At 53.4% G+C, this 17,170-nt stretch overlaps 1 protein-coding gene across 2 annotated transcripts; it reads right to left on the reverse strand.

Moving 5' to 3' along the window:
* Window positions 1-1,471: 1,471 nt before the first annotated feature.
* On the reverse strand, window positions 1,472-16,433 carry ABHD6 (abhydrolase domain containing 6, acylglycerol lipase). Of its 2 annotated transcripts, XM_064667555.1 has the most exons (11): window positions 16,358-16,433; window positions 14,970-15,078; window positions 12,969-13,038; window positions 11,120-11,267; window positions 7,661-7,817; window positions 7,128-7,241; window positions 6,762-6,894; window positions 5,372-5,529; window positions 4,513-4,567; window positions 3,960-4,060; window positions 1,472-3,266 (listed from the first exon to the last, which is right to left on the reverse strand). In XM_064667555.1, the coding sequence occupies exons 4-11, from the start codon at window positions 11,236-11,238 to the stop codon at window positions 3,090-3,092; spliced, it is 1,014 nt and encodes a 337-aa protein (XP_064523625.1). In that variant the 5' UTR covers window positions 11,239-11,267; window positions 12,969-13,038; window positions 14,970-15,078; window positions 16,358-16,433; the 3' UTR covers window positions 1,472-3,089. The 2 variants fall into 2 exon arrangements, with proteins under 2 accessions (XP_064523625.1, XP_064523626.1); XM_064667556.1 differs by lacking the exon at window positions 14,970-15,078 and having other exon boundaries at window positions 16,358-16,386.
* Between the last annotated feature and the right edge of the window lie 737 nt (window positions 16,434-17,170).

Here is a 17,170-nt window from a genome sequence, read left to right on the forward strand (position 1 = left end):
TGTCACCAGCTCTGTCCCTCCTGCTTCCACTGAGAGTCAGGAGCGGGTACCACCATAGACCGGGATGTTCAGCAGCAAAACAGCTTGCTCAGAGGGATTTCTATCTTTATTTCAAGCCAGCCCTGTTGTGTTTTACAGCCTCTTTTCAGGACACAGTGAAACAGCCTTAGCAAGACCCATAACAACCAAGGGCTGACTCCTTAGTCAGCTTTCATGTGAACCTTTACCTCCATGAGCCTCATAACCCAGTCCAGCCCAGCCCCAGCCCAGCCCTGGTTTATTCTCATGATTATAAGGAAAACAATACTTATAAATTGTGCAACAAAGTAAAAGGACACCTCCTCCCTCCCACCTTGCCAGGATGCTCAGGCTATGTGCAGGAGCCCAGGCTCACCACAACTGAGATCCAATTATTTATTTGTGGTTCCTCCAGTTCTGCCCTCAGGCCACCCAAACCCACCAGGAGGAGCAGGAGCTTCTGCCCTTTCCCAAGCACAGTCCAGACACACAGCTTTACCTGTAGGGTGGCCAGGGCTCACTGGAGGCTCAGTGCCAAGGGGGCAGCAGCTGAAAACAGGGGAGCAGCCCTTGCGTGGTGTGGAGACTTTCTGGCTCCCAGCAGGAAAGAAGGGTTAATGGGAACAGCAGCCAGGTGTGTTTGTAGGTGCAGGCAGCTTCCCACCCTGCCTCTCCTCAGTGGGCTCAGCTGCTGCTGTGGGGCCACCCTGGGCACAGACATGGCCAGAGCCAGAATGAACAGCAGCTGCCCTTAACTGTGCAGCTGGAGTGAGCTTCGGATCAGTAGCCAGAGCCCCCTCTCATACAGCCCTCTCTCCTCTGGGGGAGAGAAGCTCCCTCACACCCCTGCGCTGTGGTCATTAATAGGGTCACCTTGACCTGTGCATCACTGCAGCAGTGGAGTAGTGGCAGGGCAGGGGCAGGGGAATGAGGTGCCAGGAGGATGCTCCCCAGTCCTCCCTGCAGCTCCTCCGTCAAAAAAGCAGCTGCCGGGCCTTGAGAAGCCCCCAGGGAAAGGAGAAACACAAATACATTTGCCTGGATATTGATGTCAGGCTATCACTAGCACAGTGTATGAATTCAGTAAGACTTGTAATTACAGCTGAAATTGGTATTTAACACGCTTGCAAGAGTTTTAAGAGGAATCTTGGTGCTTAAAACCCAACTACCCTGCCCCTTGAGGTTTTATTTTCCTTCCTGAGCTTTTGTCACTATCTCGTCTTAATAAAAAGAAAAAAAGAAAATTGGTATTGTCTTTGAAGAGATGAGACTTGAACCTCCCTGCTCTTCACTATCTCTCTTTCTGTTACCAAATATTTCTCGAGCCAAAACCTTCATCTCCCAGAAATGTGTGGAGGAAAGAAGCAGCAGAGCAAGGCTCCTGTGCCATGTATCATCCCACATCACAACCCCCTTCCTCCTCCAAGGAAAAAATAGTCATGGCACTGTGGACTCCTTAAATCACTAGATTTTAATAGCCATATAAATCCTTTGCATACAGCAATCTGTGGCATGAGAAACCATATAGATACCCAACAGGTTTTTCTGGCTTTCACCACATAAAACTATCATCAATTTTTTTTTTTTTTAAATCAACTCCTGTAGTAGAAACAATAACCAAGCAATTAACAGCAAATTTCTAATTTTCTAAAAGAACAGTGTTTCTTCTCTTAAAAAGAGCAGAGAAGCTGGCGAGGAGTTTCAGATGTATGTACAGATGGGGGTACCTCGGGAAGCCGTCGCGCAGATGGCTGTCAGCACCGCAAGCCTGCGTTCCCAGTCTGGGGGGGGCTAGAGCAGCACCTGCTGTCAACCCCCCAGGAGGGCTGGGGGTGACCCAGGGGTGACAGCCACCTGCTGCTTTGCCTTTGAGGGCACCACGCACTGCCTTGCCCTCCAGCACCCACCGGTCCTGCCTGCAGCCGGGACCAGTGCCCTGTCCTGTGGTAGGCAGGAGGGACCGCACCTGGAGAGTTGCCCGTTTCTACCTATAATTTCACTTGATCAGGAGTCATAATCATCAAAAGCACACTGTACCTTTCCAAACCACTACCCAGCACCTCGGGGGCGAGCTGACTCCGTCCTCGCTGCCCAGCGAGCCCAGGAGCCCACATCCCCTGCAGCAGCCACACACGCAGCCCGCTCCCACCCCTCACACCTCTCTTGGTGACATTGGCTTTTGCAGAATTCACAGAATTCATAAAGAAAATCGTTATTTACATCAAGGTGTTCAGCAGCACGATGTGATAGAGGAACTCAGACAAGAATTCGCCCATGGGCTTATTGCTGACTCGGGCCCAGTGACTGAATCACCCCGGGCTGTTTCCATTCCTCTGGTTCACACAGCGGTGGCAAAGCTGCCTTCTGCACCTCCATTTCCACTGGCTATGTTCATCCTCAGGGAGAACCATCCCTGGGCAAGGCGGGCTGTGCGCGGATGCCGCACCCTGGGCAACATTAAGGCATTTACATGTACACAGGAGCTATTCAGGGATTTAGAAAAACCCACTCGGAGTGTAAACATTTTTGCACATACAGTCATTGGACTTCCACACGTGAAGTTTTCTGTTGTTTTCTGCATAAATCACGAGTTAAGGAGCTACACAGAGAGCACTCAAGCAGACGCCTGGAGCACTGGGGGGCTCTCTTACAGCACAGCAGCATGCAACACGACGGACTCTAAGGAGTAGAAATACTGTAAGTCTCAGTCCAGGATGCTCCCTCCTTCCTACACTTCATGTATAGTTTAGGTAAATGTCATGGATAACTACGTGCTGGTAACCCGGGTAAGATGGGCGGCTGTGTGAGGAGCGCTGGGTGATTTCAGCTCATTTCTACTTTAAGTAGAAAAGGGAAATACTCTGCTTCCATTTCTGTATCTATGGAGGTTGCTCAATGACCCCTAGGTCACTGTGCCAGTGGTGCTATAGGTTTAGGTATCAGTGATTCTGCCTTCCTCAGGGACTTTGGCACATTGACTCCGATTTGTACAAGATCCCTGAGAACTTATCAAATCTGCAGTACTCTACAATTTAACAGACCCGGCATGGGCACTCAGCTCCCTGCCATGCTCACGCCTGCTTCTTGTTGTTGTCTATGCTGTGCAGCAGCGCCAGGAACTCCAGGATGAGGTTGGCCGTCTTGCGGGGACGCTCCACCACCACTGAGTGCCCACAGTTCTCCAGGATGTACACGTGGCAGTCCGGGATTGCATCTGCTAAAACACTGGCGCCAGAAACATCCAGGACCTGGATGGCAGGGGAAAAACAGTCAGAGCTGGGGTTTGCTGGACACCACAGAAACCCTGCTGGAGCTGCCTTTGCAAGTCCAATTAAGATGCCGAGCAGAGATGCAGACACAGTCCTTGTGATGCCAGCACCCTGCCTGGGGACAGGGAAAGGAGACTGCTTGGTGCCAGTCTCAGCATGCAGCAGGGAACTCTCTAGGATATTTTTTGGCTGTCAGCTCAGTGCAAATGGATCATTGCAAGGAAACACTTGCATCCTTGTATTTATAGAGCCCTTTGCATGCCTGCAGCTTGCTTTCTCCCACTTCTTCCCTCCCACTCCTGCTTCAGAAACCAACCCTACAACTTTGTCTTGAAGCCTGCCCACAAACAGCACATCTCTTCCCAGTTGCCAGGACAACTCTCTTTGCTGACACTTTATTCCTCTTCCCAGCTTTGGTGCTGGCAACTACCCACCCACCTGCCCCCCTGCCCTTCCCAGCCCTGGCTCTGCCATTTCCCCTCTCTGGGAAGCTGACTGTCAGCTTTCTGCCCATCACCCTGCCAAGCCCCCATGCCCAAAGCCACCAGGGACAGGGACACACATTGCCAGCTCCCCGCAGAGCAGTGCACAGCTCGGCAGCACAGCCCCCATAGGAGGGCACAGGCAGAGATGGAGACATGGTCCATGGGGGATGAGGAGGGGGCTGCATACCTGGTCCTGCTTTCCCCAGATGACCTGCGTTGGTGCTTTGATCTTGCTCATGTTCTCATGGAGAGAGTGCCTGGACTTTTCATCCGCAATTTCTAAAAACACTAGTGGGGCAAGAGGAGAGTCAGTCCTACATGAGAGATGTTTTGCCTCCCGTTCTCAAAGGGGCCCCTGTGAGCCAGTCCTGCCAGCGTTCCCTCACTGGGAAACCCATGCAATGGTGACGGGCTGTCCTTGCCCTGCCACCAAGCCCAGCTGCAGCAGGCTCCTCCACCAAACCATCTCCTCATCGGTACTGTTAACCCAGATGGGACAGTGAGGTGAACCAGTGAACCCCATGGGGGTGGCAGTGGGGGTGGCAGCGTGTTGCTACCAGCAACCAAGGCGTGTCCCCAAATCTGTTAATGATGTCGCTCCCTCCCACCCTCAGCAAGGCAAGCAGAGGGGTGCTGGGGCCGGGCAGCGTGCAGGGGACATGGGGGCAGAGGACAGCCCATCCCCACACCCTGGGGAGCCTGCTGGAAAGCCTGGTGAGGAGGTGCTGCCATGCACTTACGTTTCCGGTAAAATTCATTGTGTGGAATGCGAACATCAACGAGGCCCTGGAGGATCTGCAGGAAGAGCAGAGGAATGCTGCTAGAGGGGACACGTGCCTCACACAGGGCTAAGCATGCCCGAGAGCACCTCAGAGCAGCCCCTGACACCCCAACATGCCCTGCACAAGCCTGGCCCCAGCATGAGCTTCTTCCTAAGCATGTGGGACTGTTGAAACCACACTTAAGCAACATGTATTTCAGCAACAAGTAATTCTGTCTTCTATGATGCAGACCCAGTTTCTCCCCCTGGCAAGCAGCCACCTCAGCCATGACTGCACTTTTCTTCTTTCTTGTATTCTTTTGCCAAAACCCCAAAAGAATACACTTATATTTTTTTCTTACTCTCCAATCTACTCATCCCAGACTTCCTAAGGAAACCGAGCCTAATAGCCAGCCCCTTGCCAAGTTCCTCTCACCTGACAATGAGGCAATTAACATTTCCATGGCTTTTACTTAAAAAGCAGCAAACAATCCCCCTCCACTCCGGACAACAGCTGCCTTAGTTATTTAATGCTTCCTGACAGCCATATTTACTAAAAAACCCTTCTACATCCCAGCCTGCTGCCAAAACCGTCATGGGAGGAGGAATTCCAGTGGGTGCTGCCAGAGGGAGCTCAGAAAAGTGAGTTTGAAGGGAAAGTGCTGGAAAGGTGCTGGAAGTGGGGCCAAGGGTGTCTCCTCTGGGTGATGGCAGGGATGGCAGCTCCAGTTCCACTCCCCACACCACCTCAGCTGCCACCATGTAGGCTCAGGGGAAAGCAAACCCACTCACCACCTCCAAGCCCCCTTTCCCCACCAACCACAGCATCAGCTTCTCACCTGCTGTGGCACCTTGAAGCGAACGTAGGAGCAAAGCTTCAGCATATCCGCCATCTCCTCGGGCGTTGAGGGGATTAAAGGGATCCTGTCAATGCGTTTGGACTCCTGCAGCTCCCGGAGCTGCTTAATGAACTTGCTGTCGGTGGTACTTGGCAGGCCTGGGTGAAATGAGAAGGGGGGCATGAGCTGAAACCCGGATGAGACTCCCCAACAACCCAAGCAACAAAATATCCCTGCACTGACTTCTCTCATCCCTGCCTCTGGCTTCCTGCCTGCTTACTCATTAAAAAAAAGTATAAAAAAGTGGGGAAGAAAATATCTGTTCATTCAGCAACCTCAGTATGCACCCAGAGATACCCTAACCTCCCTCCTGCTCCAGGGACCCCCAACCCCATAGGCTGACACAACAGAAGGTGTATTCCCTGTAGACATGCAGGAATACTTCAGTAAAAGCTATAGCACCTATTTTTATGTGGTCAGCAGATGCAAACACTAGTGCCTAGGCTGCCATTGCACAGCGTTGGACAGAAAATTTCAGCAGCCCCATCTGCATGCACCACTGAGGGAAAAATCCCCTGGCAACAATCCCACACAGAGGGAGCTGTGCTGCAGCCCCCACACAGAGGTTTCACATGAAGAAACAGCCGGAGAGTCAGTTGACACCTCTCCCAGAGGGGAGTAGGAACCCTGACGCCCCCAGAGCCCGGTAACTAGGTAACGTTTGCTTTGCTTCGTTCCTTAGTTCTTATTTGGAAGCTGCTTTCCTGGCGTGGGAGGGGAAGGAGCTGCTGTAACAACTGGGTTGCAGCAAAGCCCTCCCCAGCAGAGAAGCTCCCTGCCCCCAGTGCCTCCTGCAGCACGTCATGCCCAGGTTCCCCTGAGCCGCTTGTCCAGAGGATGGTGGGGAGGAAGGGGATGGTGGGAATGGGGGGGATGGCAGGAATGGGGGGATGACGGGGTGCTGTGGAGGCACAGGGACACCTCGCTGACCTGTGCCCAGCACACCAGGGCTTTCAGGAGGCCAGGCTGGGAAGGCTTTTCCTGTTGCAGTCTCAGTTCCCTCTCCAGAACTGAGAAGCTGCAGACATGCCATGTAAAATACCTGCCATCCCAAGGGAAAAGGCATTTTCCTGCAGAGCAGGACTTGTCCTGTTTGCCCTAGTCTCATCTCTAACCAAGGCACAGTGAGGCAAACGCCAAACCCCTGAAAAAGAGCAGCAAGTACAAGGCTGTGATTTTCTCCCATGTCCTGCCAGAGACTTCCAAACTGAAAATACAAATTATTTCAAAATGCTTTGCACTAAACCCCTCTTCTACCTCCAGCACTGCCCTGGGTTTTTGCACTGGCTCCTGATTGCCCTCCCTGTCTCACCTCCCCTGCCTTGCCCACCTGCAGGACAGATTAGGGTCAGGCTGCAAATGTCTTCTGGGTACTGAGCAGCATAGACGCCGGCAACATTTCCCCCCATGGAAGTGCCAACCAGATGAAAGGGCCTTCTGTTTAGCCTGATGCACTCCACGAACTGGCAGGGAGCAGAAGGAGCATTGTTAGGGGAGAGGAAACAACAGCGTGGGGTCATTAGAGAAATTCTACTCAAAAGCTTGAGGCTGGTGGCTCTGGCTGCCTGGGAAGGGGGGCAGCGGGGCCGTACAAGGCAGGACTCACAGGGCTTAGCATCCCTCACGTCCCCACCTCCATCACGTCCCCCACGTCCCCACATTCCTCTGCAGAGGCAATGCAATGCTAGGGCTTTACCTGGTGTATTCTCTTAGCTTGCCCACTGATGGAGTAATCGTCCAAGTCTGAGCGGGTTGTGCCCTCGTGCCCGGGCATGTCCACACACACCAAGTGCAGGTTCTTCGGCAGGAACTGCAGAAACAAGCCAGGGATGGTTATGGTGCAGGGAAACCGCTGCAAAGCCCAGGGGTGGAAAGTGGTGACCACAGGTGGGAGCAGGAGGGGTTGTTCCCCTCCTAGCAGCCCCAGTTACTTGTGCACCAGAGTAAGTCAGCTCATGTACCAGGGATGACACGATGAGAAAGCATGGCCAAGACTTGCTTCCCATGGAGGCAGCAGGTATGTACTGCTCTTCCCCTGCAGCTCTGCATGTCGTAGGGATAAAGGGACCCAACAAGCAATAAGAATGGAGCAAGGAGGGTGTTGGTGTTCCTAGCACATTACCACAACCATCCCATCCCATGCATGCAACCGTTGGGTCCCCACACTGCCCCCAAAACCAGGGCCATCAATTCTCACTAAGAAGCCACATGATAGAAATGGAGTCCCACCTTGACTATGGACAGCCACATGTCTTTGTGGGCCGAGAACCCATGTAGCATCAGGATGGATGGTCGGTATCCAGGTCTTCCTCTATAGGAATAACAAAACTGATAGTCATCGTAGTTTGCATATCTAACCTGCATGCCCAAGGCTCGGCGCCAGTACCTGGAAAAGAGGAGAAAACACCAGTGAGCGAGACAAGACCAGGGCCCAGCCACGATATAAGCCAGGTGACAATCCAAACACAGCCAAAGATGGCTTGCTAAGGCCAGTTAGGTTGGGTTCACGCTGGTGCCATCATGGGACTACTGGGATTAATCCTGAATATCTGGTCCCTGGACCAGATCCTGTGCATACATGCGATCCCTTACAGGTGTAGTACTAGTGGCTGGCTATTCATGGATGCACTGCAAGTGGCTTGTGCATGTCAAGAATTTTTAAAAAGGCCCTACCTCAGTTGGCAATGGAAATGGGCCAAAATGACAATCTTAAAACTCAAAACACCCAAAGATTGGTCTGAGAAGAGAGACTCCAGGGAAGGGCAGTACATACGGCGAGGCAGTGTGCAGGGTGGGCAGGCCAAGGGAGGCAGTTCTTCTAGGTGGGTAAGGTGAATCTGTCACAGAGTTATTTGAACACAGTCCTGCATCAATGGGAGAACATCAGCCCACAGACAAGCACACCAGCCAAAATAACCACGTCACCTGGGAGCACCAGCCAGGGAGAACCTGATTCCTATGGACCAGCTAAATAACACTTAGAAATGTATTTATATACACACAAAGGACCGGAGGGGACCATCCTTATACAGGGTCTAGCACCCTAGGAGATACCAGGCTAACCCCAGGGCTGTTCCTCTGAAAGCAGAGGCAGACAGCTCCTGCCAGCACACTCTTGCAGCTCAGAGGATGCAGTGAAACTGCCAGCCAGAAGGACCTGGACAGAGATTATCGGTGACACTTTGGACACATGATGTGTACGTGCGGCCCAAGACAGAGAGCAGGGTCTCTTTCTCTGCATTTCCCCTATGCTCAAACATAACCCTTGTCAGGACAACTACTGGGCTACTCCTGATGGCCAAGACACTGGAAAATATATGTTGTACCAGAATCTATTTAAGACACAAGCACAAGGTCACCAACGCTTCTGGACTGTCCTACCTCTCAGCCCACTCAAAGCTTATGCATAGTGAAATCCTCTTTTAGCATAATCCCTTTCTCGAGGGAGCTAGTAGGACTTAAGCAGCATCTTGGCTCAGTGCTGGTCCTACAAGGAGAGGTGAATTTCTCCCTAATAAGTGTCTTAAGAGTCCTTGCCTCAAAAGCACTGGCGTGAACTACCGATGGGCAAGATGATAACATTTTTAGCAACTGATCCTAATGGATCAATTCAGCAGAAGGCAAAATAATCTGTGCAAAGCTGAACTGATCCCCCAACAAGGTGTTAACTCGCTTAGTGGCAGTGGCTAAACTGATTAACCCCTGTCATAGTGCAGCCAGAGTGGCTCCAGGCCAGGTCAGTGGGGCAGCCCTGGACATCATGCCAGGGAAGGAGGCGCATTAGCAGCAGGGAAAGCAGTGAGACCAGGGGTGAGGGGGCCCAGTCTGACCCTTGACTGCTCCGGCTGAGGACACTGCAGATCAACAGCGAGGAGAAGGAGGGGACAGGGAACTGTGGGAGAAGGGAAAAGCATCCCCTGGGACCTTCCAGGGATCTCCCAGGAGCAGCACCGCAGAGCTGGAGCTGCATGGCGCTGGAAGGGGAGGGCAGTATGGCATGCTGCCTGCCCCTCTCCTGCCTCTGCTGATGGGGAAAATCAATGATTTCACCCCAAAAAAAAGCCAACTCAGAAGGAAGCCAATAAGAAAGGAAGAGTAAAGAGCAAATCCACCCTTCTCACCCACTGTCCCTAACAAAAGAGGTGCTCATGACATACAGGGAATTGCAGTCACTTCTGCAAGATGCCCATACTGCCAGAAGTGCTGGGAGAGAGAAAGATGGGGGCACTATACCCTTCGAAAGAAGACAGCCCTTCTGATCCCTGCTCACACACTCCCTCCTTCAGGCAAACACAGACCAACTTGCCCACAGTGCATTTTCACCCGGTTCCTGATCTGTAACCCAAAAAGAACAAAAGCAGCAGAGGATTCTCTACCTTCCTCTCACCCCGGCTCCTCCAAGCTCCCAGCATCAGTCCCTGCACCTCCTTTGCCCTGTCCTGCCACTCCTGCTTGTGGCCATAGAAGGCTTTGCCCTGACCACAGGGCAGGTCTGCTGCAGCAGTTTCTCCAGCGATCTTCCTTGGAATCTCAGCCCATCAGGGTCCACCCTGGCTTCCAGCAGCTGCTCATATATCCAAAGAGAAAAACCACTTTGACTGCCAAACCTGATACCACTTGGACATCTGTGACACAGAAGGCTGTCACACCACCTGCTCTCCTTTGCAGAGCAACAATCCCATTCCTGGGGTTTTCATTCCATGCCCTGTCCTCTCTCAGCCTCAGATGCTGTGAATAAAAGCCTGCTAATTAAAGTGCCATTAGAAACAGGCTTCATCCGAGTGCTGCGGTGGGCAAACATCTTCCTTTCACAGGAGGTCACTTGGATTTGGGAACACCCCATGAGCTGAACTGCAGAAGCCACCATCTGCCAGCAGCACGTGAGGACAGCCTGATGTGCTGCCTGCTCTGCCTATTCTGCCCACTCTGCCTGCTGCTGCCTGCTCCATGCTGGGTGATGAGACTCTGCCTTGACTTCTGAAGGGAGTTATTCCAGCTTTTCCCTGCAACAAACCCAGAGAGGAAAGCTGCCAGAGTGCTTATCACTGATTTCCAGGGACAAAGGAGGACTGAAGGACGTAGTGCCTGCTTCCTGGTAATCAGAAAGGATAACATGCAAGGGTGTAAGAAAAAGCATCGTCCCACCTTCTCTGATGCTCCATTCCAGAAGAAGAGGAGAGGATCAGAAAAGCCTTGTCTGTAACTACTTATAAGAGAAAAGCCCTTGCCTGCTGAGCAGGGAGGGAGCATGTGAGCACGGGGACACCCACGCCATGGCCACATTGATGAGGTGGGAGGTCACCAGACTGCCAGGGCTGCCAGGCTGGGGCACAGGCAACAACAGCTGTGCTTTTTTCAGCCACAGTCCTGTCCTTAGGGGAAACAACCCAGAAAGGTTTGGAGAGATCCTGCATGCTAGCACTGCAGTGGCAGCCTGGCCAAGAGCCCCTTGACACGGTCCAGCCAAAGCCTTGGGACAGCAAGGGCTAGAGCAGCCCTGTCAGACGTAAGCCTCAGCAGCAAAAATGCAATAAGAAAACTTCATTTTCTTCTTACAGAGATGCTTAAAGCTACACACAGCAACGTCCACCTCCACGCACACCACTGTGCATGGCTGTGGGGCCCTGCTGGGAACAGGAGCCATTCCACCCCTGTGCCACACGGAGAGCAGCCGGGCTCAGAACTCACCAGTAGTAGATGCGGATAAGTGCTGAGGGCCACAGGAGGAACGAGGCCACGAAGGCCAGGATGGGGATAGCCAGGGTGCCACCGGCGATGACAAACATGTTCAGCACATCCAGGTCCATGCTGCTCTTCACCACCCAGCCTCACCTGCCTGTGTTTAGGGAAGGATCAGAGGTTAACCCCCAGAAACGATGACAGGTCAATGCGAAATGAGAACTCTGCTGCCAGGGGAAGAGGAGAGCGTCTCTGCAAGAGGCAGAGGATACTGCTTAGGAGCACAGCAAAGTCTTCTTAAGTTTTAAAACCCAATTATTTCTTCTGGCTCTTTAATGGATCTAATTATTGCAATGTTATCCTCTCAGGAGAGCACATCTCAAAAGGGCAATGGGCCTCCTAACAGGCATGGAACATGTTGAAGGTGACAGGTAACAATATGGCCCTTGGGACACTTTGCAGACAGAGGAAGCACAGCCCTCCAATGGGTGCAGGCAGCCTTTCCCCCCACCATGACTGCAGGCAGCCTTTTCCCCCTGATGGGTGCAGGCAGGGCTGGCTTAAGGCAGGCTCCACATTTTTTTTGGAGACAGGCGTCCAGCTCCTTCTCCCCTCCCCCTGCCCAATCCCAAATCCCCAGCACACAACCACTGACCTAGAATTGATGGGTTGAGCCCAGCTCTCGTTATCACTCTGCACAGACACCAACTAATCAAGGAAGCAGAGCCTATTAATGTGCTCAGAAACTGAAGGAAACAGCTTGGCAGGACACTCTTTGGTGACCAACCCTTATCTGAGACATATTTATCCCCATCCCCACCCCCACATTCTCGCTTCTGCCCCACATTCTGCACTTGATGTGGATTACAAATGCCTATCCCAGCTCCCCAGCATCCTTCAGACAAATATCAGGGACAGCAGGCAGAGGACACTGGTGCAAGGGCGAGCTCCCACACAATGCCATGCTTGTCCCTGAACTCTCCCCACCGCAGGCAGCTGGGATATATTTTTCTCATTAAGAGATTAAACGCTGCCACACACTCATCTCCTCTAATTCCCCCTGCTAACCAACTCATGGCTCGCTCTTTCCTCGGCACTTCTGTACCACATTGATAAAGCAAAACATCCTCAGCGCCTGCTTTCCCACCCCCCATCACCACCCCCACGTTTCTCTCTGCCAGGACAGGCAGATTTATCCCTGCTTCCTGCAAAACTCCCGGTGGTATGTGGCATGTTATGTCATGAAACAGGAAGAGAATCACTACAGTCACAGCCTCCCGCCCCCAGACACCGTCACACTGGACCTCATCGAACCCCCACGTTACACTCGACCAAGAGAAACGGCTTACAGACCCTCTGAAGCATCAGCCAGATTTGCCCTCTTCCCCCAGGGAAAATAGGAATAACTGAAATTCGAGGAAGACTGTAAATATTTCCACACCAGTCACTTCCTTAACAAAGCTAAACCTCACTTCCGTCTTCAAACCACAACAACACGCCGTTATTCGTTTAATTAACATTTTGAAGAAAGATCCTTGATCTCAGCACGGCTTATTCATAAATAAACGCTTCGTGCAACCGATAAACTTGTCCGTGGGAGCAGGGCTGCCGGGGAGCCCACTCCTGAGCGCTTGCTGCCTTTCGCTACATCACTAAAACAGGGCAGAAATTAAGCACAGAAAATCGCCATTGTTCCCAGTGGTGACCCGAGAGAAGGCAGCAGGCAGGAAAAGCGGGGGCGGTGGGAATCCCTGTGCTCCCTGGCGCGGGGTCGCCACCTCTGCCTCCACCTCCACCTCCACCACCGCTTTTAGAAAGCAACACAAGAAGCCGACAACCTTTAAAAAGCCCGGCTTACCTTGCAGAGTTCCCCTCCTCCTCTCGGCACAAGTCCTGCTCGCTGTGGGCAGCGGCAGTGTCTGAACAAACTGTCAGAAGAGGGAAAAAAACAAGGTCAAAATCGCAGTCCTGCTTTTTCTCCGCCCTTCAGGCTCGGCAGCCCGGCGAGTTCGGGGTATTTAAGTCGCCGGCTTCCCTTCCAGACGCCTCATATTCACCTTCTGACTAACCTTTCTCCCATTTATGTAATGGGGGATACGATAAAGCCAGTCGAGTGCACTTGTGCCAAGCAGGAGCAAAGTGCAGGCGGCCATCGGGGAGGAAGCAGGGCCGGGGCGGTGCGGCGGGGAGGGCCAGGGCTGCGCGGACCCGGCGGCTTGGGCTCATGGTCGCCCTTCAGGTGATTACTGCTATTAGAACAAAGCCAGCTAAGCAGCTTCTCTTCCCCTTCCTCTTCGTCTTAGAGGTACTTTTCCAAGCACCCTCCGTGCCCCCCCCTTCCCTGTGCGAGACTGGCTGAAGCGCGGCGCAGCCGCAGGAAATTACTGGACAGGCAGGAAAAATGCTGGCCTGAACTGGCAGGCAGATTTTGGCCCTGGAAATTCACGGTGGAGGATCAGTGGGAGCACCGGAGCCACCCAGCACGAGAGCCAGAAAACCCCTGAGAGACGCCCCCCCCTGCCACGGCCACAGGGCCAGGGGCATCCCGAGGGGCTCCCGTCCCACCGAGCCGGAGCATTTCGGCAGGGCCACGGCAGACACCGCTCACCACGTGAGCCCCTGCGCCCAATGCCGGCCCCGCGCACCCAGCGAGCCCCGCTCGGGGCCCCTGCTGGCCACGGGTGCCCGGGGGCGAGGATGCTGCTGAGCCTCCTTCCGCGTGGGCAGAGCATCGCCACTGATCTCCATGGCTACCTCCGATGGAGGCAGCGGGAACGAAAATGCCAGCAGGCCCAGCTATGCACTCGGGCGCAGCCACACCATCACCACAGCCCTCAGCAACCCCAGCCCCATAAAGCCACCTCTGCACCCAGCAGTGCTGCAGGGACACCGGCTTCCCAACGCCTCGTGAGAGCACCCACAGTGCCAGCCCCCTGCGATGGTGCTGTGCCCAGGGGATGATCACCGTTCGTGCTGCACCAGTCCTTTGCTACCAGCTAGAGACACTGTGGACTTAAAAATAAAGGCGAGCTCCCTGGTAACAGCTGGAAGTCTTCAGATCACAGCTCATCCATCACCTTGAGGTGCCCTGTGACCAAGAGTCACAGCAAGTGGCCTCGAGTGTTGCTACCGCTTCTCAGAAGGATCTCCACGTATTTCATAAATTAATTTGCAAACATCAATTAGGCAACTCTGATAAATGACATATGATCATGGCAGTAATAGATCACCTGGTGATAATGTCAAGTGTGTTGTGCACCTGGCAGGGCACAGGATGCCAAACCAGGAGCACTGGTTCCCACACTGGCAGCCGAATGACAATCACTAACCTCTACAGCCTTCAATCTGGGAGGACTCCCCAAAAAAGGCACCCCAGGTAATGGGATGGTCCTGGGACAGATGCTAAGGGGAGGCTCTACATCTCCACTTACTTCCTACCCTGTGCCAAATTCAAACAGGAGCCTCATCACCTGCAAACAGAGGGGCCAGGCAGGAGGGGGCTGTGGGTCACATGTTGGCGACAGTCCCCAGGGCCATGGGACAAAAGTATTTTTTCTCTTTCGAGCTCAGTGGGTCATACCAGGGAGGCTGGAGAAGACCCAATAATGCAGCTCAGGTGTATCTATTGATTTTTTCCAAGCCCCACATAGGATGCAGAAGCAGCAGCACAAAAACCATCCCAAGGCAGAGGTGCTGGGTTGGAAGAGGAGAGTGGCAGCCCTGAGCAAGGCCAGGGAGGGATTTCACAACACAGGAATGACACGTGTGCCCTCACTGACCAGACATGCCAACATTCAAGCACAAAGGTTGTCTTGGGCTGTGCTCATTGGGACTGCCCTGCACCCAGGGTTTTACTTACCCCACCTGCACCCAGAGCAGTCTGTGTCTGATTGACAACAGAGTTAAATCGCCGAATAGCTGAAATCTAAGCAGCACATTTAGGTATATGTTAATTTTTCTTTTAAGATCTGAAAAGGAAAAAATATCAACCAATTGTAAGATCCCACTGCAGAAACAGGGAGCTTTGAGGGACCTCAGTGGCTGAGGCCCCCAGAAACCTCGACTCACACCACTAACCATGTAAGAAGAAAAACCCAAAACATGAAAGTGACACCTTTCCCTTGGAAACTGCTTTACCCTTGGCATCCTCAGCAGCCAGAAAAATCATATTGACCATAAATGATGACATAACTAATATTACAATTCCCCAGTGGTGTAGTTTGCTGGGTGATCCTTTAGATGCCAATCACAGTGAAGTTGTAGTTTAATATCTATTAGTGAAAGATCTCTGTCTGTCAGCCAGACAGCTCTCAATCTTAATCCAGCCTCCAGAGAGAGCTGAGAGTAGGAAATGCGCCCTTTCACCTTCATTTATTTATAGATGGCAGAAATGAGGTCATTATTTCTGCAGCACCATTTCACAAAACATGCATCTCTGATCCATTTGTATCTGTGCAACATGGCTCAAACACGAACTGGAAAGTCCGGGCTGGCCCCCGACTCTGCTGCTTCACCACAGGCTGGGAACATGCAGGGACGAGCTCTCAGTGTCACTGCCAGCCAGCCTGGGGACAAGGTGGATGAAAAGCACGACTGAAGCAGGCTGTGCTGCCAGCCAGCTGCTGTTTTAGAAATTCATAACGTGCCCATCCTCCTTCCGGACCCCGTCGCCATCCTCATCCTGCCGCACACGCACGCAGCGGAGCATGCACGGCACATCCGATGTCACGAGTGCGCCCGGACTCAGCCCTCTCCTGGCGAAGAGGGGGTAGGAAAGAGTTGGGGAGGGATGGGGTAGGGGTATCCGGGGGCCACATCCCGGGGCCCTTCTCCCAGCACAAAGTTCCTGCCCCCCCCCCCCCCCCCCAAGCATCCTCCTCCAGCCAAATGACAGCATCCTCCAAACAGCAGCAGCCGAGACCACAGAATCGTATAGTATCATAGAACGGTTTGGGTTGGAAGGGGCCTTAAAGATCATCTTGTTCCAACCCCCGTGCCATCAGATGATTAATTGTTGGAGAGGGGGAGAATTTAAAGACAAATTAATTAAATCTTTAGAAATATACATTTGAAATTATTGCTTGCATTTTGGCTTTGCTCCCGCTCTCCAGCCCACCGCCAGCGATGCCAGGGTTGGGAGGGGGGAGACCCGCACGCCGGAACGGCTGCCCCCTCGGTCGCCCCCCGGTTCTGTCATTGCTACCGTCAGCCCCGCATCCCGCCCCCTCGCCTCTCACCGTGCCGTGCCGTGCCGTGCCGAGCCGAGCCGAGCCGTAATGGCAGCGCCGAGCGGCGAAACGCGGCGGCTCCGCTGCGCCCTCCCCCCGCGCCGGTGCGGCTCCGCGGGGCGCAGCGAGAGGCGGGGATGCGGCTCCGCGGGGCGGGATGCCGAGGGGGATAGGCGGGATACAGCCGGGGTGAAAGGGGCATGAAATAGGGGGGAAAGGGAGGGCTGCAACGCGGCGCAAGGGGGGGATGCAATAGGGCGGCTATGGGGCTACAACGGGAGTACCCAAAGGCTGAAAGGTGGCTACAGTGGGGGCGTGTAAAGGGACGTCAATGGAAGCTCAAGGAAGGATGAAATAGGACCGTAGTGGGGGTACAAGTGGGGAATGTAATGGGACTTCCATGAGGGTACAAGGACGATTGCCACAGGGATGGAAGGGAGGCTGCAATGGGGGGCTGCAGATGGGGTATAATAGGGGTGAACACGGGCTACGAGGTGGCTACAGAGGGGGGATGTGAAGGGATGGCAGTGGAGGTGCAAGGGGAGGGTGCAGTGAAGCTGCAGAAGGAGCCCAGGGGGAGAAGTAATGAGGCTTCCATGGGAGGGAACAGGGGTGGAAAGGGGGGTGCAGTGGGGGGATACAGTGAAGCTGTAATGGTAGTTGTGACAGGAATTCAGTGGGGTGGCAGGGGGGATGCAACTGGACTGCAGTGGGAATGCACGTGGTACATAACTGGGATGCAAGGTGGGATATAAAACAGGGATATAAGAGGGATGGAAGAGGGGCTACAATGAGGTGCAAAGGGGGGGATACAGAGTGGCAACAGAGGGAT

The sequence above is a fragment of the Pseudopipra pipra genome, chromosome 11 (genome assembly GCF_036250125.1).
Source record: "Pseudopipra pipra isolate bDixPip1 chromosome 11, bDixPip1.hap1, whole genome shotgun sequence".
Classification (NCBI taxonomy): Eukaryota; Metazoa; Chordata; class Aves; order Passeriformes; family Pipridae; genus Pseudopipra; species Pseudopipra pipra.